A 27102-nucleotide genomic window follows, 5' to 3' on the forward strand; every position below is an offset into this window, starting at 1 on the left:
GATTGCATAACTTCAAAATTTCTTGCTGGCAGGACAAGTTTAAGTTTAGTTCAGCAGGTGTTCAGGTGGTGAAGTGTATTATAGATGTAGTGAAAAACATACACGATCCTGAACAAATAAACAAAATACTGCTGACTAAAATTCTAACTAAATAGAAGAGCACCGGCCTATAGAGAAATGTTTACAACTCCTGTAAAGGAGGGGAATATTGTCATTTTGGGAAATGTTTGCATCTTGAGTTTAAATAAGAATTTAATTTTCTCTGTGTGCTCATGTTCTTAGGTAGTACCAGAGAGAGCAAGCTTGGTGAAAGGAATGTATCATGCCATGAGAAAGGAGAATGGACTTTTGGGGGGAACTCACATTCCAGCTGATGCTTTAAGTGTTTTCTTGCATATAATTTTTTTTTCCAGAGGAAATAACCTCAAGAACAAGTGGTGTGATAGACAGAAAATCAATAATTTAATGGATATTCTCTGAAGACTATGAATACTGCATGATTAACTTGTTTTCTAGACATTAAAAGAAGCAAATCTCATTAAATGATGGATAGATTATTAGTGAAGCCAGTGAGATGGTCAGTGGTTTTGTACATATCGGTATAAATGACTTTCAGAGATATAGTCAAGAAGTCCTGGGAGCCAGACATCTAATGGGATCTAACTAGCAACAAATTTAAGGTCAAGGTAGTATCTTCTGAGATAGAGTTCATTCAGTGGAAAAGATAGAGCCTCCACAGTCTGAATTAATGGACAAAGAAATGGTTCAAATTAAATATGTTAAATTACTTATGGCTTAAAAATGGAATGATATCATACACTAAAAATAAAAGCACAAACATAAGACTTTAAAATAAATGACAGTGAACAGAAAAAGAGCTACAAATTGGAGTAAACTATGTTACCTTTAGAGTCATCACAATAGGATATAACAGCTTGTTAAAAGTTGGAGAAGAGGTCGGCAAAGTAGTTAATGCACAGACTCAGGATTGTTTATTTAATGGATAGTTAAGAGTTCTGTACTCAAATTCTGGTTCTGACACTAACTGTTATTTATAACCTTAAAACCTGAGAGGTTTAAGTAAATAATTTCCTAAGAAGTGGTTCTCCCACCACAAGGAATTTTTTTTCCTGAAGGATTCACGTTGTTAAAGGTAGTTAACGGGGAATGTTTCAATTTCTACTTTTCAACATTTTATCAATTAAATAACTACTTATATATACTTTTCCCCTTTAAAATAAGCAAGACTATGATAACTCCTAAGTATTTGTTAAATTAGAATATGTGGCAGTTATTGGAAATCAGACATCTAACAAGCTTATGATACAGTTTATCACTCAACTGAACCATGCTAGCTGCTGTAGTGATTCTGACCATTAAACTGTTTTAAATAGTTTTCATTCTTATATTATATTGTATTTATTGTAGAACAAAGAGGCTATTGTTTAAAGACAGGAAGCAAAAGAAATACTAATCATGTCACACTAGTTAATACAGAGCTCAAAAGTTATGATATTGAAAATATTGTTAGGGTGACTGTGTTCAGAATTTTACTTTACATTTCATATATTTGGATTTTAGACTGGATAGCCACACAGTGGGTTGTTCTCAGAGAAGGGCTTGCAAGTGGCAATCTGAAACCTTCTCTTGTATCTTTTCTATTGAAAAGCAATTCAGGAAAATTATTAAACTATTAAAATAATTAAATCCAGTTAATGTACCAAATGTGAGAATTCCAAACATTAAATTATAAAAACAGTTTGGTCTACTTTTGATTGCATAATATGTGTTAAATTTCAATATAGGCTTTTCCTTCCTGAAGTGTGGCAAAAACATACTGTGGCGACCGTTCTGCTGCTGACCTGCCAGGTCCTGGACAAAATCTAATTCATGCATTGCTAGACTCACAAAAACTAGACGAAAGCTTCCAAAGATTTAACTTCACCAAAAAATTGGGAGTTGAACCAGAAACATCCCCCTCTCCAATGGTAAGCAAACAAGTGTACCCCAGCTACACCACGGGCAAACATCTATAGAAGTACTTTGATCTTCACTTGGGATCCCAATCTGAGCCAGAAACTGCAGCATTAATCCAGACTCCTTGAACTTTATCTAGGAATTGTCCCTACTGACTCCCTGATGAAACAGACACAATTTCTCCTGAGAGAAAGGCATCGCCAATTTAGTCCAGCACAATTCCCATAAATTATTATCTGGAAAATGTGAATGCACAACAAAGGTCAATCAAGCACATGAGAAAGAAAACCATTATAAATGGTAGTCAACAGACACAACAAACCCAAAAAGAGAACACACTAACACAATAAAGTCATCTGTAGAATATAGAATAGCTATGTACGAAATGCTTCAATGAATATTTAAATAAATAGATTATGAATCACAACTATGTGAATAAGCCACAGTGTATTCTAGGAAACACCAGGCAAATCTGAAAAAGAATCACATACAATTTCCAAAAAAAGAAAAAAACATGAAAATAACACATTTTCAGACAACTAAAAATTGAGTTAGTCATTTTCAGCTTTGTATTAAAGAAACTTTCTTTAAATAGAAGGAGCATGATTCCATAAGGCAGGGGTCCCCAACCCCTGGACCATGGACTGGTACCAGTCCACAGCCTGTTAGGAACCAGGCCTCACAGCAGGAGGTGAGCAGTGGGCGAGCAAGCAAAGCTTCATCTGCTGCTCCCCATCACTCGCATTACCGCTTGAACCATTCCCCCCACCCCCCAGTCCTTGGAAAAATTGTCTTCCACGAAACCAATCCCTGGTGCCAAAAAGGTTGAGGACGGCTGCCATAAGGAACCTTCCAACCAGGAAGGAATGAAACACAAAAAAAGTGACAAGTATAAATGCACATTGACTCAAGAAAATAATATTAATAATGTCCTTTGGGGTTCAAACCTAAATAAGATGAATTATAATACATTTAAAGAACAGTAACAAATAAATTGGGAGGAAAGTAAATAGAGTTAAAGGATTTTAGGTCCTCTCATTGTCCAGGAGTATTAATATTAGATTTATGATAAGTCAACTTGAGTCTTGTAATTTCTGGGATAACCGTTAAAAGAATATGAAGGAAGTATTAGGTTCAAATAAAGAAGAGAAATGTGATAATAAAAGAACCCAAAATATAACAAGAAAAGGTAATTTTAAAACAAAAAAGTAACAGAACTGGCAGGGCAAATAGAAAGCACAAAATAAGAATGTATACTTAAGCCCAAATCTAGAGGTAATTACATTAAATGTAAAACGATCAAATGTCCCAGTTAAAAGACAAAGATTTTTAGACTGGAAAAAAATACAGGCAAACCTCATTTTATTGCACCTTGCTTTATTGCGCTTCACAGATACTGAGTTTTTTACAAATTGGAGGTTTGTGGCAACACTTTGTCAAGCAAGTCTATCAGCGCCATTTTTCCAACAGCATTTGTTCACTGTGTGTCACATTTTAATAATTCTCACTATTTCAGACTTTTTCATTATATTTGTTATGGTTATCTGTGATCAGGGATCTCTGATGTTACTATTGCAAAAGGATTATGACTCACTGAAGGCTCAGATGATGGTTAGCATTTTTTAGCAATAAAATATTTTCTAATTAAGGTATGCACATTTTTTTAGACATAATGCTGTTGCATACTTAATGGACTACAGTATAGTATAAACATAACATTTTATATGCACTGGGAAACCAGAAAATTAATGTCACTTTGTTTATTGCAATATTCACTTTATTGTGGTGGTCTGGAACCGAACTCGCAATATCTCTGAGGTCTGCCTTTATGCTGTTTACAGTAGTCACGTCTAAACCTAGGCATGTAAAGAAGATTGACGTTAACAGGATATAAAAAAGATATGCCATGCAAACACAAATAAAAAGAATGCTGTTGAAACTTTATTAGTATCAGGGAAAATAGAATTTAAAGCTGCAAGGTTTTTTAATTCATTTATTTTGCTTTATATACAATAGGTGAAATCATGGCTCACTGACAAGATGGTTTCCTGTCACAATGCAGTGTTACCATGCAAGCTCGTGGTTGTCATACAACCACTATTAACTCCTTTTTTTCCTTCCTATCATTATGTGCCCTGGCAAACCTGTTCTAGAACAGTGTGAATTGCAGGTATTTTGTTTCATCGCCCCCAGAAACATGTTCACCTAGACAAATCAAACATTTCCTTTCTTCATTTCCCCATGTATCTGACATCATTAACCAAAAGCTTATAAAGACCAACAGATATTCAGCAGGCTCTGTGTAAACCTGTAGTCTCTGGTACTCTAGATACATAGTCGGCAGACTATGGCCTCTGGACCGGCTGCCTGTTTTTATAAATAAAGTTTTTTTGGAATACAGCCATGCTTGTTCATTTACATATTGTCTATGGCTGCTTTCACTTTACAACAATAATTGAGTAGTTACAACAGAATCTTTATGGCTCACAAGTCTAAAATATTTACTGTCATCATAGTCCTTAACAACCATGCTTTAGACGACCACATGGCTTGAACTTACACTTTAAACCCAATTCCTTCTCACCTTATTGACCTGTTACTTGATACAATGCTCTTCCTTACTGACATAAGTTATTTCCACAATAATTTCACATCAAAGTTTCAATCGTGTCTATTGTACAGCTTATATATTTGTTCACTTTGATCTGGCTATATAGTATGGTAAGTTATCTCATTTTATCATTGTATAATCATCCTGAGACATGATGATTATCACCCCCATTTTATCAAAGAGAAAATTGAGGTTCAGTGGCCCTAACCTGTTCAGTTATTCATAGAATAATTCAAAGAACTAATTGCTGGAAGTCAAACCCAAGTTTGTTCTTAATCACTGTGCTATGCTCTCTTTCTTGCATACTTCTCTCTACCCTCCTTTTCTCTTGTTTCATGGTTTCTGCTCACTGCTCATAGGCCAATGTCTGCCTATGAATGTTTTTATTTCTGTTTCCATTTCTTTCCTCTCTCATGTCAGATGATAGATCACTAGACAGTGCATATATGACTGCTTTTAAGTCTAGAACCTGATCATCCTTGGTCTGAGAGACATGACATGAGGACAAAACATAACAACCTCTGAGGAATAACCTTTGAAGAGCAATACACTGTAGTGATATACTGTGGTGGACAATCCCAGTCTTCCTATGAAGGGGAAATGTAATTGAAATCAGTAATTTGTATCTTTCTGATATAGTAGCTTCTAATTTTTTTAGATATCCTTTCGTAGTGTTTCTTTACTAGGTTCTTAACATGCTTCTGAGGTTCAAAAGTCAAATACTAGGATGGCTATAGTCATATTGTTTGAGCAATTGTGTAATTAGACATATTGTTTGAAAACATCTAATAAGGTATCTTACAGATGTGTTTAATAATGTAGCACAGTCTATATACTTGTGGTTACTCTGTAAAACACTTCTATTAAAACAATTAACACACATGTTAATTACATGTTAATAATAAGCAATATTTTCCAGATAGTTGTATTCTAGTTCCAACTTTCCTTCTAACCAGCTATGAAACCTTGAACAATTTCCAAATGTTTCCCTAAACGTGTTGTATTAGCAAAAGTTTCCTCACCTAAAAAAAGTAGGGGACTGTATTACCTCTGAGATCCTTTTCAGGTCTAACATTATTTGATTCCATGATTTAATTTGTGCTATATGTTTCTTTATTTAGCAGATATCACACATAAGATCAGATGCCTATGGACTTATATATACTACCAAATGTAAAATACATAGCTAGTGGGAAGCAGTTGCGTAGCACTGAGAGATGAGCTGGGTGCTTTGTGACCACCTAGAGGGGTGGGTTAGGGAGGGGTGGGAGGGAGACGCAAGAGGGATGGGATATGGGGATATATGTATATGTATAGCTGATCCACTTTGTTATAAAGCAGAAACTAACACACCATTGTAAAGCAATTATACTCCAATAAAGATGTTAAAAAAAAAAAAAGTCAAATGCCTCTGTTCTCTGATAAAAACAGATTTCTGTTAATGGTCTTGCAGGTTCCAAAGGAAGGCTTAACTGTATCAGACTATTACTATTAAAAACACATTCAAAAACAAACATAACAAGATTTTAAAGTAAGATAAAAGTGGTTTCTCCACAATATCCATAACAAATAGTGTTCAGTGATGTGAATAGTGTAGTCTTTTCTTTGTCATTCCACATTACTAGGTAAAATTCTAAGGAAACGATGTAGTTCATTTCCAATCCAGTAGTAAACGATGTAGTTCATTTCTAATCCAGTAGTAGTACGAATGGTTGTCCTATTTAGATGGCATTGCTGAAGATAGATATAGTTTAGGAATAATGAGATACTTAATTAAAAGGTTAACCTAACATTAGTTAACCAACATTTTTTTTCAGTCATTTAAGGTAAATAAGTTCTGGAGAAGTGATAATGTACAGCATAGTAACAATACTGAATCATATATTTGAAAGTTACTACGAGAGTAAATCATAAAACTTTTCATCAGAAGAAAAAAAATTTGTAATCATGTGAGGTGACGGATGTTAACTAAACTTATTGTGGTATTTATTTTGCAATATGTATATACACCAAATCATTATGTTGTACACCTCAAATTAATACAATGTTGTATGTCAATTATATCTTAATAAAACTGGAAATGAAAAAAGAGAAGAGGTACAACACACACACATACACACACACATCCCAGAATGCTGTATATTGAAGTATAAGGGAGAAATATGTATTTTGGACCAAATAAGCTTGAATATGTATTTGAGTTCTGTCAGTCACTAGCTCTGTTATATTTACAAGTTGCTTAATGTTCATGAACCTCAGTTTTATCACCTGTAAAATAGGGATACTAGGAGCTATCTCATAGATTGATTGTGAGGATAGACTATAGTAATGGATTTCAAGTACTTGGTACAATGTCCAACCCATAGAAGGCATTCAACAAATGGCATTGCTATTGTATTGATAGTTAACCACAAATGCTTTTTGTTTTGTTTTGTTTTTTATAAATTTATTTATTTATTTTTGGCTGTGTTGGGTCTTCGTTGCTGCACGCGGGCTTTCTCTAGTTGTGGCAAGCGGGGGCTTCTCTTATTGTGGAGCACAGGCTTTAGGCACACGGGGTTCAGTAGTTGTGGCACGCGGCAGGCTCAGTAGTTGTGGCTCATGGGCTCTAGAGCGCAGGCTCAGTAGTTGTGGCGCACGGGCTTAGTTGCTCCACGGCATGTGGGATCTTCCCGGACCAGGGCTCAAACCCGTGTCCCCTGCATTGGCAGGCAGATTCTTAACCACTGTACCACCACGGAAGCCCTTGTTTTGTTTTTTATTGAAGTATAGTTGATTTACAGTGTTGTGTTAATTTCTGCTGTACAGCAAAATGATTCAGTTATACATATGTATATATACATTCTTTTTTATATTCTTTTCCATTATGATTTATCACAGGACTTTGAAAATAGTTCCCTGTGCTATACAGTAAGACCTTGTTATTTATCTATTGTATATATAATAGTTTGCATCTGCTCACCCCAAACTCCCACTCCATCCCTCCGCCACCCACCTCCCCCTTGGTAACCACAAGTCTGTTTTCTATGTCTATGAGTCTGTTTCTGTTTCACAGATAAGTTCATTTGTGGCATATTTTAGATTCCACATGTAAATGATATCATATGGTATTTGTCTTTCTCTTTCTGAGTTACTTCACTTAGTATGATAAGCTCTAGTTCCATCCATGATGCTAAAATGGCATTATTTCATTCTTTTTTATGACTGAGTAGTATTCCATTGTGTATATGTATCTTCTTTACCCATTCATCTGTCAGTGGACATTTAGGTTGTTTCCATGTCTTGGCTATTGTGAATAGTGCTACTATGAACATAGGGGTGCATGTATCTTTTTGAATTATAGTTTTGTCTGGGTATATGCCCAGGAGTGTAATTACTGGATCATATGGCAACTCTATTTTTAGTTTTTAGAGGAACCTCATATTATTGTCCATAGTGGCTGCACCAGCGTACATTCCCACCAACAGTCTAGGAGGATTCCCTTTTTTCCACACCCTCTCCAGCATTTGTTATTTGTAGACTTTTTAATGATGGACATTCTGACTGTTGTGAGGTGGTATCTCATTGTAGTTTTGATTTGCATTTCTCTAATAATTAGCGATGTTGAGCATCTTTTCATGTGCCTGTTGGCCATCTGTATGTCTTCTTTGGAGAAGTGCATATTTAGTTTTTCTGCCCATTTTTCGACTGGATTGTTCTTTTTTGTTCCTGAGTTGTATGAACTGTTTGTATATTTTGGAAATTAATCCCTTGTCGGCTGCATCATTTGCAAATATTTTCTCCCATTCCGTAGGTTGTCTTTTCATTTTGTTTATGGTTTCCCTTGCTGAAGCACAGATGTTTTTAAGTTTTATCAATTTAGGCAGCACATTTGGCAGTTTCTTTATAATGTATATAACTTAATAGAATACATAACTTTTAAAGTATATAAACACACACACTTATCATGGGACCCAGCAATTCCAGTCCTTGGTGTTTATGTAAGTAAGAGAAATGAAAGCGTATTTCCACAAAATGATCAATATGCAGATGTTTATTGCAGCTTTATTAAAACTGCCAAAAGGTGGAAACAATCCAAATATTCATCAACTGGTGAATGAATATGCACATTGTTGTACATCCATGCCATGGAATATTGCTCAGTGATATAAAGGAATGAACTACGGATACATGTAATAATATGAATGAATGTTAAAAGCGTTAAGTAAAAGAAGCCAAATTCAAAAGGCTGCCTACTATATGATATTTATATGGCGTTCTAGAAAACGGAAACCTATAGGGGTGAAAATCACATCAGTGGTTGCCAGGGGCTGCATGTAAAGGAAGGACATTGACTGCAGTGTTGCATGAAGGAACATTTTAGGGTAGTGAAAATATTCTGTACCTTGACTGTGATTGTTATTATATGACTCTATACATTTTTCAAAATTTACACAACTGTACATCAGAAATGGGTGAATTTTTACTTTGTCTAAATTATAACTGAATAAGCCTGCCTAAAAAATTCATCCATGTGTATACTTACATATGTGATGCATGTTTTGCTTCAATAAAATTTTTGCCTAAAAATTCAAGTTTAAAAAGTGCTATACTTGTGTAAAATGTTTAGCATACAGTTGTCCATACAGTCGCCCCTTGTTATCTGGAGGGCATTGGTTCTAGGACCCCCACAGATAGCAAAATCTGTGGATGTTTAGGTCCCTTAGTCGGCCATCAAGTAACTGTGGATGTGGAACCCACAGATACTGAGGGCTAACGGTATATAGAAATTCTGACTCACTGTAGGCTTTGCTCAAAAATATATTTTTAAGTATGTTTATCCAAAATTTCAAGGTAGAATATAAATATAAAGATTCCAAATAGTAAGTAAAAAGGGGAATATAGATATTTTAATCCAGTATAAGTAGAGGAAAAAAGAAACAAAGGAAAAGGATGCCAAATATGAAAAACATGTAAAAATAAGTCCAAATATATCTATAATCCCAATGTACTGCACATGTTCACAACGTGTGACGGTACTATAATCAGAATGGATAAACATATTAATACAAATAAAAGTCAAAAGCATAATACTGTCCAAAAAAGCAATTGTCTGCGAATGTGTAGAGTATCATTTATATAAAGTTTAGAAATGTGTAAACAATCACATATATTTTCTGTAAGTACATAACTACATAGTAAACGTATAAAATATTCTTGAAAATGATGAACCCAAAATCATGGAAATGTTTCACTTTGGGGGTTGGAGGGAAGGAAGGGAATGCAGCTAGCGAGTGCAACATATGGGTTGGGGTGGAGGATTTCTTTTTTAATAGGAAGCAAAATAACAAAAATTCTTTTAAATTTAAAACAAGGTTTTTAACAGTGTGTAAAGAGTACCATCAATATTGTAAATAGATGTATTTAGTTGCAAATATACATATATGCTTGTATGTGTATAGGCTATTTCTGGAAGGATATACAACAAACAGGTAACTGGAAATCTCAGAAGGAGATTTGTAGTACTGAAGATTGGGGGTGGGAAATTTACAAGTAATTACCAGAAATATGGGAAATATGATGACAGAGAAACAGGAAAAGTATGTTGTTTGCTAATTTTTTGTTTTTGAGATGAAATATATTTTTGACTTGTAATGTGATGGAATTATATGATATTAGTAATGGAAGTAGGAAATGCAGTAGACGTAAGTGGCACATTTAAGTTAGTTAAATTTTCTTACATTGCATATACCATAAATCCAACTCAAACTAGCCTAAGCCAAAAAAAAAAAAGATTTATGTACCCAGGAAGTCCAAGAAATGGATCTAGATCTGTCTGGTGTACCGGGATCCAGGATACAAATGACCTCATCAAGATTCAGTTTTCTTCTGGGCCTAGTGGGATAGACTACTCTGTTTGAACGATCTAGATCAGATATACCTGAGGTAGTGGGGAAGGAAGTTCATCCTAGCCACCAAGACTGAACAGGATCACTGTGGCAAAGTTGACCAGGTAAGCGTATATCTGATAAAGTAGCGGAAGGAGCTTGTAACGCCAGAAAGTTTATAATAACTTTGAACATAGTCACCAGGGCCTAGATACAAGATTAGGCATTTGGAATTAATAAATTAAGTGGATTGCTATGAAGCAACACCAAATCTTCGTAGCCAACTAAATATAGGAAGAGAAGTGAAATATTCATTATTACCAAAGCACGGGAATTTAAGTACAGTTCTCACGATCTCATTTTCATTGCAGAAATTTCTTAGGCAGAATCTTTGTTATGACTTTTTCCTGCTAGAACACTGTTGGTTTTGTTTCTTGGTTTGGGTTTTTGGGGGGGATTTGGTTTGCTTTTTGCAGAAGTACCGGGTACAAAATCTTCAAAATAATCATCTAAGATATTTAACATTGTCACATATTTATTTAGCAAATTCTCAGTTACATGTCAAATATTTGATATTTCTTAAATTGCATGCAACAGGATGTCTGATGTTTTGTAAGTTGAATGTGATATATCCTTTTTTGGGCAATTCTTTTTGATTTGTTATTAGTCACATTGAGTATCTGGTCTTCCAAGTTACCATTTCAATCACATATTATAGTATACTCAAAACTGGCAAAGCTGTTAATTATTGGCGTCAAGAACCAGCTTTACATGCTTTTTTAATAATTTTTGAGAATGTTTCATCTATAATTCTAGAATGTGACATGTTGAAGCAAGCACTCAAACATCTTAAATTTAATTAAAAAGTAACTCTTTGTTAGAATTTGCTAGCCCAGATAGAGAACTAATTAATTAATTTAGTGCCTAATTTTATATACAAAGATCTAAACTGCTACATGCTTTTATAATTCTGCATTATTAAAATAGAAAAGTGGCATTGTCTAATGTTCATTTATATTACACTCATTAATTTTCCTATGATCAGATTTCATAATTTGTCTTGTGACTTCATTCTTATGCAAGAAAATACTTTCAGTGAAGTCATATGATTTCAGCAAAATTAGTGAATTTCTGCCTCCAACTTTTGATTACTTTTTAATTATTACAGTTAGTGTAGTTTGTGAGGTATGTGATACCAGTTTGCTTTGTGTTATCTATCAAACACCATTTAAAGTGAAAGATAGCCTTTTCATGGAAATTAAACTTTGAATAAACAAAACTGAAATCTGACTTACCAGTACCATACTTTAAAAGTTGGGTTGATAACTCTTTTTGACTATGCCTGAAATTCAGTGGGAATGATGGTTGGAAGGTAGCAATTCTTTTAAAATTACTAGTTTGAACCCTATTGAAAAACTGATTAAGACTCTTTAAAATTTGAGTATTATAGGCAGAGATGAACAATAACATCCCTTGAATAAAATATTTCTAACATTCAAGATTGCTGCCATTCTCCCTTTAGAGATTTTCTTTTTTTCTGCAGAAAAGGAATTGAAGAGGTTAAATCATATCTGTAAGAATCAGGTTGTAGTCTTGTGTATTTTTTTTCATGTTAAATATCAAAGATGGCTTAACATATTTAGAATTTTCTGAGTTTCTATTAATAAAGTTAAAAGAAAATCTAGCAATCAGGCAGTGGAGCCACATAAAATTTATATGTGAAACACCCACTGTGCTTATCTCTAGATAATGCTCTGAACCCACGTTCCACTTTCTGAATTCTGTGTATAAAGTTAAACATTGCAGAAAGGCATATATCTGATGATACAGATGAATAAGGTTGAAGTTTAGTAATGAGCAAAGTTGGTAAATTTAATATGTTCATGTCTTTAGTATTTCTGTTATTAATATAATTGGATTATTTTGTGGGAAATTATGAACCACTACTAAAAATATGATAGGTTTTAAACTCCCAGAAATTAAAGACTTCTATTCATACTATAGTACTGTATTTTAATGTACCAAACCAATATTAAATTTCTTAAAATATTAATTAATTGCAGGCAAAGTTGTTAGCTATGCAACAAGCCAGAGAAACTGCAGTTCAACAATACAAAAAACTGGAAGAAGAAATCCAGACACTTCGAGTTTACTACAGGTAAAATTCTTTTTATCCTAGGCATAAATAAATGTTAGTTTGGGAAATGTTTCTACCTAATTTTATAGTGGTGAATGAGGAAATACCTCAATGAAATTAAACATTATTCACTTAAGACATTTGTGTAGTTTCAAAATGATTCAGGCATAAAATATTAATTATTGTACCTTTTTTCCTTCCTGCATTTGGTAAAGTATAAGTTTAGACTCCCATTATAAAATGGGAATTATAAAATTTACATAACTCTTAACTAGTTGTCTAAATGGCACCTGCTTAGCTCTTGAATAATTTGCTCATCTAAATGGCACCTCTAAAATGATGGTGTACATTTTTTAAATAGTACATGAAAAGCAGTAATAATAGCCTTTCACCTATCATAGTGTGAGAAGTTTCTAAAGGAAGGCCACTAAAGGATTTTTAAGACTTATTTAATTTATGCTCCAAGAGTAGTTGTGAAATTAATTCAGTAGATCACACTGGCATTTTTTAATGAAAAGAAATAGAATAGAAAATGTCAGAGTGCAGAAAGGGTGAATATTGTTTTGTGATATTTTTGTTTCAGTTTTGTGTTGTGTGAGAGAGAAATAAGATTGTGTCTTGGGCTATATTTAAAATATATATTCTCACAGTGGATCATAGTTTAAAAAAAAAAAAAAGGTTTGAAAAGTGAGGTACAATGCCCTGCATATTTTTTAATACTCACAAAGATTTTAAAAACGTCGTCTGAAATGTAAGAATTCACTAACTGGAGCTGTAGGTTATTGAAAGATTTTTTTTAAATTTGATCCCCTTCTTAAAATATAAGTGCATAAAATGTAATTAAATCAAAATCAGTTTTACTGAAATAAAATACATGTGCCATTATTAATACATTATTAATATATTAATAATTAAATAACTAGATCTAACAGCAAGTCTATTAAAAACTGTAATTTCAAAGTAGTGATGACTGTAAATGGTATTTTGAGGATAACTGCAAACACTGAAATGGGACATGAAAATACCAGTGGTTTCTATGGCGCAAACTCTCAAGAGCCACTAATAATACTACTATAGTTTGTTGCCTGTGTTCATAATTGTAGGAAATACTGTATTTACATGAGAGTGAAAAATAAAGATGAAAATTTTTCCCCACCCTCATGTGAAGAACCCATGTTTTGGAGCAATGTTATTGACATATACAGTAATTGGTTATTGTCATGGGTTAAATTGGGTCCCTCAAAAAAATATATTGAAGTCTTAACCCCTAGTACCTCAGAATGTGATCTTATTTGGAAATAGGGTCTTTACAAAGGTAATCGAGTTAAAATGAGGTCATTAGCATGGGCTTTAACCCAGTATGACTGAAGTTTTTATAGAAAGTAGAAATTTGGACACAGAGCCACAAGCATGAGGGAAGACTATATGAAGACCCAGGGTAAAGACAGCCTTGTGCCTGGAGTGATGCATCTACAAGCACATGAATACCAAGGATTGGCAGCAAACACCAAAAGCTAGAAGAGGCATGGAAGGATTCTCCCTTACAGCTGTCAAAGAGGACACAACCCAGCAGAAACTTTTATTTTGGACTTGTAGCCTCCGAAACTGTGAGACAATAAATTTCTGTTGTTTTAAGCCCCATAGTTTGGGTACTTTGTCACAGCAGCCCTAGGAAACTAATATGGTTATCGAATACCAAGTATGTTTGTTTGATGACGAATCATTTGCTTGCAGTTAGAATCAGTAGGCACATAGGTAAGCAGAACCCTGATAGCCGTTGAAGACATCCCATCCATTTTTTTTTTTTAAGAGAGTAAATGTAACAGTCTTTCCTCTTTGTTTTACACCAGTGAATTCTCAACTGTAACTGTGCATTAGAATCACTTGAGGAGCCTCTAAAAAATCCTGATCCCCATCCCATCCCAGGCCAATTACTTCAGAATCTCTTGGGGTAAGACTCAGCTATCAGTGTGTTTCAGGCTCCTTAGAAATTCCCATGTGCAGCCAAGTTTGAAGGCTGCCATTTTACATTCACACTTCAGATAGCTGCATTAAATTAGGGTTGCTTCTTGGTAGTATAATAGAAGCATTTATTAAACCCTTTATTAAGACTTATCAATAATGTGTGATTTGTGCCCAGACCTTGGATATTGCAGTATGGTATGTAGTAGTTTCACCCCATTGATAGGGAGAGTTTTTATGGAAACCTCTCCTGCCGTCCTTGTGAGATAGGACAGCAGGTACTCTGTTGTTAAAGTGACAGTGTCTGAGAATGCTGAGAGCAATGCGATAACCTTGCAAGAATTGACATTACTTACTGAAAAACAAACCTTGATAACAATTCTTTTTTTTTTTTTTTTTTTTTAATTTTTATTTATTTATTTATTTTTGGCTGTGTTGGGTCTTCGTTTCTGTGCGAGGGCTGTCTCTAGTTGCGGCAAGCGGGGGCCACTCTTCATCCCGGTGCGCGGGCCTCTCACTGTCGCGGCCTCTCTTGTTGCGGAGCATGGGCTCCAGACGCGCAGGCTCAGTAGTTGTGGCTCACGGGCCTAGTTGCTCCGCGGCATGTGGGATCTTCCCAGACCAGTGCTCGAACCCGTGTCCCCTGCATTGGCAGGCAGATTCTCAACCACTGTGCCACCAGGGAAGCCCTGATAACAATTCTTGATGCTCCTCTTTGCTGAATTGCGGAAGATTATTGAAAGATTTTTGAAAATTATGAAGCTTAAACAGTTATCTTTCAAAGACTTTTTTTAAACTACATGAATCTAACAGAGCTAAATAACCTCTTCTAAATAAAGAGTTAACAATTATTGGCTCAAAGATAAGCTTCACAAGGACCCCTCTCACTGCTACTTTTTTAAAAAAAATCTGCTAATGATGTCGTTAAGCTACAGGGATTTGCAGTTGACAGCCCTGCCTTGCGTGACCTTATATAAATGAACCTCTCCAAGACCATTTCTTTTTTGTAAAATGAGAATTATAGTACCTGTCTTACAGAGTTATTTTAAGTATATACAGCTCTTAGCACAGTATTTGGCTTGTTGTTAGTGCTCAACTAATGTTAAGATAAACTTATTTTTACAACAAGAAGTCAGTGAGGTAAGAGTAGAATCAAAAACTATGATATCACTGAAGCCAAGGATGGAGATTTTTTTTTTTAAAAGTCAGATGTTTCTGAATGGTTAAGTAAGATGAGGGCAAAAAGTATCCTTTTTGTTTGAAATTAGGTGGTCATTAGTGACCTCTACAAGAGTAGTTTTAATAGAGTATTAGGTATAGAAGCCAGTTTTTTGTAAGTTCAAGAGTGATTTGAGGGAAAGAAGCATAGCAATTTGGACTATAAAGTGATCCTTGAATAAACTTGAATAAGGAAGATGTTAATGATAGTTGAGAAGAAAGGAATGTGGGTTAAGGATTTTGTTTTTTGATTTTGAAAAATGGCAGACACTTGAGCATGTTCATGGCTCATAGGAAGGAGCCAACAGAGAGAACAGAATTCCCCCAAATTTAGAAAGAGATGCAGTTGAGAATCTGCAGAAGGGTTTGCCTTGAACAGGAAGATGGTCACCTTGTGCTTATAGACAGGAGCGAAGGAGATAAGAATAGCTGTGAATGTTAATAAATTTAAGCTCACAGTTAATAGTTCCTTTTTTTTTTAAGGTATAGAGAACATTCTGTGAGGATATACAGAAATTTATTTTAAATGGAACAGGAGTAAGATCCCTGGGATGTAGAATCCTAGGAAGGGAGAGACAATTACCCAAAACAACAAAGCTTAAATTTCCTGGAATCTCAGATTCTGCTTTAAGTGAAAGTAAACAATATTTCTTACACACCTGAATAGATGGTGGTTACAAATCCATACGTGAAACACAACAAATTCATAGAGATATTACCTTTGTTTCTTCAAAGTTTCCTCTGTTATAGAGGACAAGGGAAAAGTTCCATATTTATTGTGAAGAAAAGCAAGACTAATTCTGTAATTTTCATGTGTGTTTGCATGTTTGTATGTATGTCATCATAGATAACGGATTTTTTAAATAAAGTTTAAGAAAAAATACACTTTCAGTTATTCAAATCAGTTTTACATGCAAATATATATGTACATATACATACATACGTGTATTTTGTCATGTCAAAGAAAGTTGTTCATCAATGATTAAGAAAAAATACACTGAGAAAAATCTAGGAATAGGACAGTAAGCTAGAGCCAGGAGTAAGTCAGCTTGCATGTATACCATGAAACAGGGAAAGAATAAGCCTTAAGAATAAGTCTGGCTTTCAGACTTTCCAGCAGCCAAAGCAGAAGAGGATATGTGATCAGTTATTAGTGTTAGGAGCAGATTAAAATATGCTGATGACTTTTACTCTATTTTATTTTATTTGCCTTTACTTCTATCAATTAGTGATACTGACCTTATTCTTTTTAAATTTTTTTCCAAAAATCATTTTCTTTTGCTGGGTTATGCTAAGAGCTACTGTTATTATAAGCATTCCATTTCCCTGAATGGAAATAAGGAATATGGAAGTATATATTGATATTACGAGGTTTCTCTATTCTGTTTGTTTCCTTTGAGTTTTAGAAGACTTTGAATACTAAGAAAAGGAAATGTTGGCCTTTTGTGTCCTTTGGCACACTTAGAGACAGAGGCAAGTGAGGTGAATGGGTAGGGATACTAAACTTAACCATTATAACTGATGGCTCTTTCACATTAAAGCAGAAAGGATAGCAGGAGAGGAATAGCAATGTGAAGCTTTAAAATAAATTTTACATATTACTAAAATCTTAGTACCTCCTTTGTGCCGAATGCTGAATTCATTTGCAACAGCTTCATTAGTCTAAACAGTTTCATCAGGGAAGAATCTTAAACTTTTAAGAGTTAGATTTGTATTTAGTAATGATCTTTTCCTGTTCTTTAAACCTGTAGTGCTGCATTCCTAAGCTCAGGAGGCATAATAATAACAAACTCTTTTCTAATCGAGAGAAAGCCTAAGTTTCAATGTTTGCTGATTTTATAGTGCTTCCTTATATTTCCTTTTGCTTACAGAAAGTATAAATTCAACTGTGTAGATAAGAATTAGATCCTGTTGTTTGGTGCCAGTAGACTAGGATTTAATATATTTGTAATAGTAGCAGATCATGTTTTAAATTTTTTTTATGTTTTGTGTAATTCCAAGTGAGAAGTTGTGATGCCTTTCAGAACATGGTAAATTTTGCATTCTAGACCAAAAATATTGAATAGTGTGCTTCATATTTTAAGGTGATACGTTTCCTATAATTGTAATAGTATTTTTTAAAATAATTAAATAGAATAGTTAAGTGTTTGGCATAGTGAATACAGGACTAAAAATAAATCCTACTTACTGGGTTCATGATATACTACATTTCAGAGTCACAGAAGCCATAAAGATAGAAGCCATGTAAAATATACTCAAAAAGAGGATGAAGTGCTTATTTTCTACATTCTTTTTATAAATTTTATTTAGTGTGGGTCTTTTTTACTTCTTATGTCCATTTTTTTGTCTGTATATATGTTATCCTTAGCAATCAGAAATATTACTGACTGTCACTAGGAACTGGTTGGGTTTGTTTTTGTGTGTGTGACGGTGATAGTTTTTCATTCAACTATGTGTTCTTTTAGTCAGAACTACACATCAATAAGACAATCAGCAGTGATGATAGCATGCAACTCTAGCCATGAAGCAACATTTTTCTCAATGCAAATCCCTCATCAAGAGGGGTTGAACACTCGATCCTGACCTCTTAGTTCTTTTTTTTTTTTTTTTAAACATCTTTATTGAAGTATAATTGCCTTACAATGGTGTGTTAGCTTCTGCTTTATAACAAAGTTAATCAGTTATACATATACAATATGTTCCCATATCTCTTCCCTCTTGCATCTCCCTCCCTCCCACCCTCCCCATCCCACCCCTCTAGGTGGTCACAAAGCACCGAGCTGATCTCCCTGTGCTATGCGGCTGCTTCCCACTAGCTATCTATTTTACATTTGGTAGTGTATATATGTCCATGACACTCTCTCACCCTGTCACATCTCACCCCACCCCCTCCCCATATCCTCAAGTCCATTCTCTAGTAGGTGTGTGTCTTTATTCCCGTCTTGCCACTAGGTTCTTCATGGCCTTTTTTTTTTTTTTCCTTAGATTCCGTATATATGTGTTAGCATACTGTATTTGTTTTTCTCTTTCTGACTTACTTCACTCTGTATGACAGACTCTAACTCCATCCACCTCATTACAAATACCTCCATTTCATTTCTTTTTATGGCTGAGTAATATTCCATTGTCTGACCTCTTAGTTCTATGTTCTAATCAGTTGTGCTAACTGGACTGCCCAAAGACATAAACATTTTGTCATATATATATTTTCTATAGGGACTATCGTGGAGCTGTGTCAAGGTACCATGCTGTCAAAGCAGTAATAAAAAGAACAAAAGAGTACCTGAATTCTTCCATCTTTCCCATTGATCAGATTTTTTTTTAATGTAGGCAAGCTGCAAGCTTTCTAGGTTTCAATTTCTTTAACTTGGACTTGAGGCTTTCTCTGGTTCTAACATTCTGTGAAATTTATAACCCTTTTATATGAGGCAGATTAAGTTTTTTGTTTAGTGATGTTTAGAATCAAGAACTATCTTCTTATACCAATGAGTTGCACCTGTATGTCAGTTACTTCACCTGTGAACAAATAATATCTGAGCTGCTTATTATGAAAATCAGGGATATGATTTAGTTGAATGTTTTTTGAAAACTGTAAAGTACTGTGCAAAGGAAATATATTAATAGTATCATTGATCAAAATACTCTAAAAGTTTTTGCTTTATTGACATATAAGACAACAATTAAATTACTACAGAGGCTATTTCTAACAAAATATTTTATGTCTTCTATGACTTTGTATCCAGAAGGACATTTTTTTTTGCATTACTGAGTTTCACTATTTTCTATGCCTTATTTTAACAGTAAGAATAAGACTAAAATTCAAAATGTATAGCTCTCAAGTGCTCTTTTTTATTGTATAAAATGACCCAGCTTTCTCTTTTAAAAACATTTAATAAAATATTTTGCCATTTAATCATTGTGGTTAGCAAAAGGTCCAAAGTTAGAATGGGCTTGCCAATTATAGATCCTGGAGTTTGCCATCTATTGACATTATTTTTATCAGCTTGAGAAAAATTTAGTTTTATATTTTCTTAAACAAAAAAGTAAAGTGTTTCCCTTGTTCTTGGCACTATTATTATAGTTCCACAGATGCCTGTTGCCTTCTACATAGGTAATCTTTGATTTGTTCCTTTTTACAAATTTAATTAGTAACCAAATTTTGCTAGATTTTTCCTTGCAATGTCTCCTTCTTTTGCAAAGTTCCTGCCTTAGACCAGACTTGTATATTTTCATGCCCAGGCTTTTCTAGCTACTTCATCTACTTGTCTCCATTCCTTACTCCTCTTAAGATGCCTGAAACGTTATTTTCAACCTCTCAATCGGCCATCAACAGTATTTAGTAATACCACATTACCTGTACAATAAATTCCAAACTCTTTAACCTAACACTCATGAACTCTAGATATTGCCGCTACCTCTTTTTTTTTTTTTTTTGCCACCTCTTTTTCTGATTTAGTATTCCACTAATCATCTTTTTACCTTCTGGTTTCATTCATATTTGTGTCACTGATGCTAGTACACTGCCTTACATATAGTAGGCACTCAACAAATATTCATTATACTAAATCAACTATTACTTGCACTCTCAAAATGAGTTGTTCGCTCTTTCCTAGACACACACCGCCCCCCCCCCCCAAATTTCCCACTTCAGTGCTTTCTTTTATGTCACCTTATTCCCCCTGGAATACTCCATCTCTAACCTATCAGATTCTTATTGAGCCTTTAGAACACAATAAGTACTAACTATTCTGGTAATCTTTTTCTGATCTTCTCAACCAGAAGTGATCTCATTCTACCTAAAATTAACTACCATAATTATTCATAGTGCTCTCTCACAATACATACCTCATGCTTACCTATGTAATAGCTGTATGAGTATTTCTCTTCATTTCCCTGCTAGGGCTTCTATTCTTTATATATAATAGGCCTTCAGTAAATATTTGCCAAACAAGTGAATAAATAATCAAATTTAACACTAGATTGAAAGTTTCTTCAGATTAAAAGTTTCTTCTGCAGAGTGGTAGTCTGTGTAATACACATAATAAGAACAATGATGAGTAAATGATTGGAGATAACATGGACTTACTTCGCCATTTCAATTAGTCAGTTGCAGGGGTGTGGGGCAAGATGAGGTCTCCATATGATAAAGAAAGTATCATCTGCCAACAAAGTTTCTTTTTTTTTTTTCAGGCCAACAGTGTTCAGATTTGAAAATCATTATCAGAAACATTTGTTTGGATTTTACCTTTCTTGAAATTTAGGATTAAAAAAAAATGCTTAGGAAACAGTATCATTATCCCATGTTCATTTGCAATATTGTTTCTTATAGTGAAAAAAAAAAACACTGGAAGATCTGCCCACTGTGGGGACCCTTAGCATGGCATGTGTATTAGGGTTCTCCAGAGAAACAGAACCAATAGACTGTGTATATACAGGGAGAGAGATTTAGTTTAAGGAATTGACTCATACATTTGTGAGGGCTGGTAAGTCTAAAATCTGCAGGACAAGCCAGCAGGCTGGAGAACCAGGAAAGAGCTGATGTTGCAGTTGGGAGTTCCAAGATGCAGAATTCCTTCTTCCTCGGGAGATCTCAGTCTTTCTCTTAAAGCCTTCAACTGATTGGATGAGGCCCATCCATATTATGGACAATAATCTGCTTTCCTCAAAGCCTACTGATCTAAATATTAATCATATCTAAAAAATACATTTGCAGCCGCATCTAGACTGGTGTTTGAACAAACACGCAGACACCATAGCCTAGCCATTGTTGACACATAAAATAAAATTAACCATCACACCTGTGTATCTCAGCAATTAGCTGAGGCTTTGTAGAAGCTACCTTCTCTAAAAGGGGCATGCATTTACCATTTTACCACATTCCATCCTGTCTACTTCATGCATTTAACATCAACTGCCTTAATCATATAAGCATTTACATTTGTGACCCCCTGATGTATGTTGTGTTCTTATTTAATTATAAAAGAAGCATTTGTACACATATAACTATGCACTGGCCCCTGGCTACCTCTCTAACCTCATTTCTTATCATGTGTCTACTCTTGCTTCACTCCAGCCACACCAGCTCCCTTATTATCTCAAACATTCTAAGAATGCTCCCATCACAGGGCCTTGACTTTTTTTTCTCTGCTTGGAGTGATCTACCTCCCACCCACCTCCCCAGTGTCACAAGTCATCTTCTCACTTTGCTCCACTTTCTGCTTAAATGTCCCTGACCGCACTGTCTAAAATAACCTACCTCCTCACTGCATCACTCTATTTGTTACTCTCCTTTATTTTTCTTAATAATGGAAATTAATAATTCATTAATAATGGAAATAAGCCTACATGACACTATACTATATTTGTGGATTATCCTTGAGAAACTAAATTCTGCAAGGACCAGGATTTTGTTTATTTACCATTGCATCTTATACCTGAATCCGTGCTTGGTGCATCCTTAATGGTCAATAAAACTTTTTCTGATACATCAGAAACTCAACAGCAGGTGTTCTGGGAAGTGGAACTATGTCTAGAAGTTAGGTTTATTATATGTGTGGTGAATGAGAGGAGAGGAAATTTTAACTTGCGTTCATAACTTAATCAAGTGTTTGAATTTTTTATGTGTATACATTACTTTTATATAAAAATGAGTTTGCAAGTTTTAATGCCTTTATTCATAATAACCTGCACAAATTAAATTTGATGCCTAGAAGAAAATAAGCTTCTATGAAAAATAGGTCTGTAATGTCTACATATGTGTGTGTATAATATATTTATATCAGTGAAGTTCATCTCTTTAATATATTTTATTAGTGTTGTGCTTTACAACACAATCAGATATATAAGGGAATGATAATCCAAAGTAGATTCACTTACCTTATGAAATAGATGCCTATAAATGATAACCTCATTTATGTTTTAAGTTTGACGAATATTTTAAACTACTTTTCAAAGTACTTTACATTTCAGAAATTCAAGCACTTTAAAAAATAAAATGTTAAGAAAAATATTAGAAACTTTAAAAGAAGTGTTAATCATAACATTCTTCTGTCACTTGGTAGAAGTGGGGGCCCATGACAGGTTAGTGAGGAAAAGGGTGCCTTTTTAAAAACTTCAATCCCTACGGGACTGAATGTCAATATTATGACATAGTATGAAAACAAAACAAAACAAAACAAAACTTCAATCCTATGAACATTAGTTATGGCCAGAAATGACAATGAAAGGAGAAAATTCCTTCATATTTCAAGAGATTTCACTCAGTACAATTAGATTTATTTAGCATGTTTGCATCATAAATGTTTTCTCTTTCTGCATATGATGTATATACATTATTAAATGTATTAAAGTTTTATTGAATCTAAACTAGTTTAAAATATTTAAAATAAATGGAAATAATAGCTAATAATAAAGACCTTTGTTCAGAAACATTGATTCATTAATTGCAAAAAAAAATAAATATCAAAGTTAACTTACAGACCAAGATACAATAAACTGAAATCTTTGAGCTACTCTTGATTTTTATAAACTTTCTAATGCCACTGCTGTCATAAAGAGCTTAGTAAATATTGACTGAGGATGATAATGATGATCCAGCAATATTTTTAAGACTGGGTGGCACTGGCAGTACGGTCAGATATCCGGGACTTAACATTGTCTTTTTGCCGTGGGGCCCTTCCACCTGGGCCTCTCCCAAAAGGACAAATGTTTACCTGCAGTTGAGCATTTAAATGTGTAAATATTCCAGTCTCAATTATCTGTGAAGCAGTTAGAGTCTTCACTCTTTAAATCATGAAGTAGTTGTTCTCTGAAGTTTAAGGTGATGTTCCAAAAGTTTGCAAAGGTCAAAAAAGACTTAATTGAATGTTTTTCTTGTATTTCCAAACAAAAATGTGTTTTATGAACTCAGGTCAATATTAAAATATTTTTTCCCCTTGCTATTTCAGACCTCAGGTATTTATGAAACTTCAGAATTTATTAGGGTTTAATTTACTGTTTTCTTTAGTTAAGTTTTAAATGTTGTTATGCAGTATATCTTGTTCCCGTTGGGTTTTTTAAGGGTTTTGTGATTGTCAGTATTCTACTATTATAGTTCCAGTATTTCCCCAAATAACTGGTTCAGATTAGATCAGAAATAAACAATATTCTGTTATTTCATGAAACAATGAAGAAATTCAAAAGCCTAGGTATTTTTTTAGTTTAGTTTTATTAGACTTTACTGAGCTGATAAATATTTTAATTTGCTTTAATCCGTAGAAAGTTTAGTTGTCTTGTCAAGCTTGGTTAACTGATCTGAACTGTAAAACATAAAAATTTTCTAAAACATCAATTATATGAAAAGATGTGAGAATTGAGATTTTGATCTGGAAAGTTGGACACACTGTTGGCTCGTAACTGAGATGTATACGTTTTCTAACTCTAGTTTGGTTTCATTTGTTCTTTGTTTATTTGTTTCGTTTTGTTGTATATGATTCAAAATTGAAATAATCACTCATCCACTTATTGTACTCTGTCACCTGAAAACTTCTATCACCTGAAAACTAAGTGAAACCAAGAAGTCAAGTGTTATTCTCTGACTTGATTTTTAATAGATATTTGTTTTTGGTTTATAATTAGTAACATGATTAAAAGGTGACATAAACAGACTTAAGTTATAATTTATATAAAGAAAACTTCACTTATTTCTAAATCTCTCTTAATTGGGTCTTTATCTTTTTATTAGTAAAAATTTTTGTTTTGCAGTCATTCTGTTGGTACAACATAGTGTTTTAATTCCTAGCTAACGCTGTAGTAAGACAGATGGTGTAGATTCTGACTTCCTAGCTGAGGTGACCTTTGATAGGTAATTAACCTCTCTAAGCCTCAATTTCCTGACCTGTAAAATTGGAATTGTACTAATATCTGCATCATATTATTTTTGAGAAAAATCAAATGAAATAATGTGTGTCAAATGATTTGTACCGTACCGGAGTACAGACTTAGGTATTTAATAAGTGTGAACCATTGTTGTTATAATGCCTATGCTGAGTTTATACTGATCTATCATTCGCTTTTCTTTGAGATTCTATTAATGCATTTCAAATGTTTTTAGTGTTTTTGGCTCAAAATACAATATTGTGACTGCAATACGGAATCGTTTGATTTTTCTTTGGGAACAAGTTCTCACTGGAATTAGAGGGTTAATATTTTTCTTGTTACGGGACAGTTAGAAAAATATTTAGTCAAAGTGATGTGCTTCAACTTAGATTTGGCCCTTTTTGATTAACAGTTTATTTTCAGGTGTTGTTTTTCACACAGGAAAATTTTAATGTTCAGAAATCTATTGAGAATTAGAAATTTAATAATTCTTCAATTTTTTCTACTCTATGAAAAATATATTTTTCATAGAGTACACATTCAAAATATACCATGTTTTTTGTTTTAAAGTCTACCCCAGAAAATAATAAGGATGTAATTTTAAAGTTATGTTCCTTATTCTATCTTGTATCTTGTAGTTCAGTACAAACATTTATCTTCTTCAACATCCTTGTGAGGTATTATCCCTTTTCACAGATGAGGAAACTGAAACACAGAGCTATAAACTAACATGCTCTAGGTCACATCAGGGCCAGTAACAGAAGTATAAATATTACCTAACCTGTCTTATACTTGGGCCTTTTACTCTATCTGCTAGACAGCTTCCCCGACCCCTGCCTCTCTCATAAATAATGCTAAGGCAAAACTGGTACTTCAGCATTATTTTCCTGATTTGGATATGCTTGATATGTTTATCACATAAAACACACCTCTGAGACCATGTTAAAGACATATTAAAATGATAAAAGAACCTGACCTGCTTTGGAGTTCAACAGTCTTTGTGTTCAGCCAAACTATATGAATTACAACCGCAGTCAGTGTCTGAATTTATAGACTACCTCTGAACTTTTTTTTAAGAACCTTTAAGCTCTAGCATTGTATCATATGTCAGACAACAAAGGTAAATACTATGCTTGAAAGTAATTTTATCCCCACAATCATTTATTTTTATTTGTATGTTGTGGTATTGTTATTTTATCAGTGCCCTAGCACAATCACTAACATAACATTAACTATGTTTAGAACTAATCATTAACCAAATAGCCATTTTCAGTACTATATGAATTTATTAAGAGCCTACTCTATGCAAAGAATTGTGTAGTCTTTTATAGAAAATAGAGTAACAAAGGGTAAGGTACAATTATTACCCTCAAATAAATTATAATTAAGTAGAAAGAAAGAAAATGTATGCTCAAAATGAGCATATAAGATTATATGCTGTTAAATAAAATAATTTGGCATTGCCATAGAAAGTTACAGAAGGGAGAAATTATTGCAGACTGAAATAAACAGAGTTTTATGGAATGCTTGGGAATTGAGGTATGAACAAACAGGATTCTGAAAGAAAGAGAGGAGGAGGAAGAAGGGCATTCTAGCCTAGAACAGTAAAAGCAAAAATGAAGAAGTTGTAATGAACATACTGTGTTACACTATGGAATTGAGAGAAAGTTGCAGAAATTTGAATGCTAACGTGCATCCAGTTGTTGGTTTGTTTTTGTTTTTTTTTTTAGCATTTTAAAATTTATTCTTCTACCTTTTCCTAGGCATGTATATACACATAAAATACATAAATTTGGTATTTCATATACATGGGATTTTACTATATACTTTTCCCTGCAACTTGCTTGCATTCAGTTTTGATTCTGTATTCCCTAGGGAAACAGAGCCTTGGGAATCTGGAACTTTTTCTTAAAAACATTAAAAATAAAATTTATACTCAAAAGAAATATACTTTCTAATTTACATAAAGTTTAAAGCATTTTGAAAGCTTAAATGAATTTTTAAATTTTGAATATATGTAAAGAAGAAAGAATGAGTTTCACATGTTCCCATCACTTGCCTCCAGAACTATCAACTCCTGGTCAGCCTGGTTCCATCCACACCTTCATGCACATGCGCACACTCTCTGGCATTATTTTAAAGTAAATCTCATATACCATTTAATTTCATCTATAAATATTACAGTATGTATCTCTAAAAAATAACTATAATCCATCAAAACACTTAGAAACAATTTAACAGTAATTTCTTAATATCCTCAAATATCCACAGTTCAAACTTTCAGTTGTCTCATTATGTTGTAATGTCTTACTAATTTATTTGTTTTAATGATTTAAATAAGGTCTACACATTGCAATTGGTTGATACATATTTTTTAATCTGTATGTTTCCACTACACCTTTATTTTTTTTGTTACAATTTATTTGTTGAAAAACTGGTTTCTTTGTTCTGTAGAGTTTCCACAGTGAGAATTT

The 27102-nt window shown here is 33.8% G+C and overlaps 1 protein-coding gene across 12 annotated transcripts in view; it reads left to right on the forward strand.

Moving 5' to 3' along the window:
* Window positions 1-27102, forward strand: part of MIPOL1 (mirror-image polydactyly 1) — a 303329-nt gene that overhangs the window by 191808 nt on the left and 84419 nt on the right. For all 12 annotated transcript variants that reach the window (XM_059914124.1, XM_059914129.1, XM_059914121.1 and 9 more), the window contains one exon: window positions 12519-12613. In XM_059914124.1, coding sequence (XP_059770107.1) covers window positions 12519-12613 — 95 coding nt within the window. The remainder of the gene's footprint in view (window positions 1-12518; window positions 12614-27102) is intronic.

This window comes from Balaenoptera ricei, chromosome 2, assembly GCF_028023285.1.
Source record: "Balaenoptera ricei isolate mBalRic1 chromosome 2, mBalRic1.hap2, whole genome shotgun sequence".
Classification (NCBI taxonomy): domain Eukaryota; kingdom Metazoa; phylum Chordata; class Mammalia; order Artiodactyla; family Balaenopteridae; genus Balaenoptera; species Balaenoptera ricei.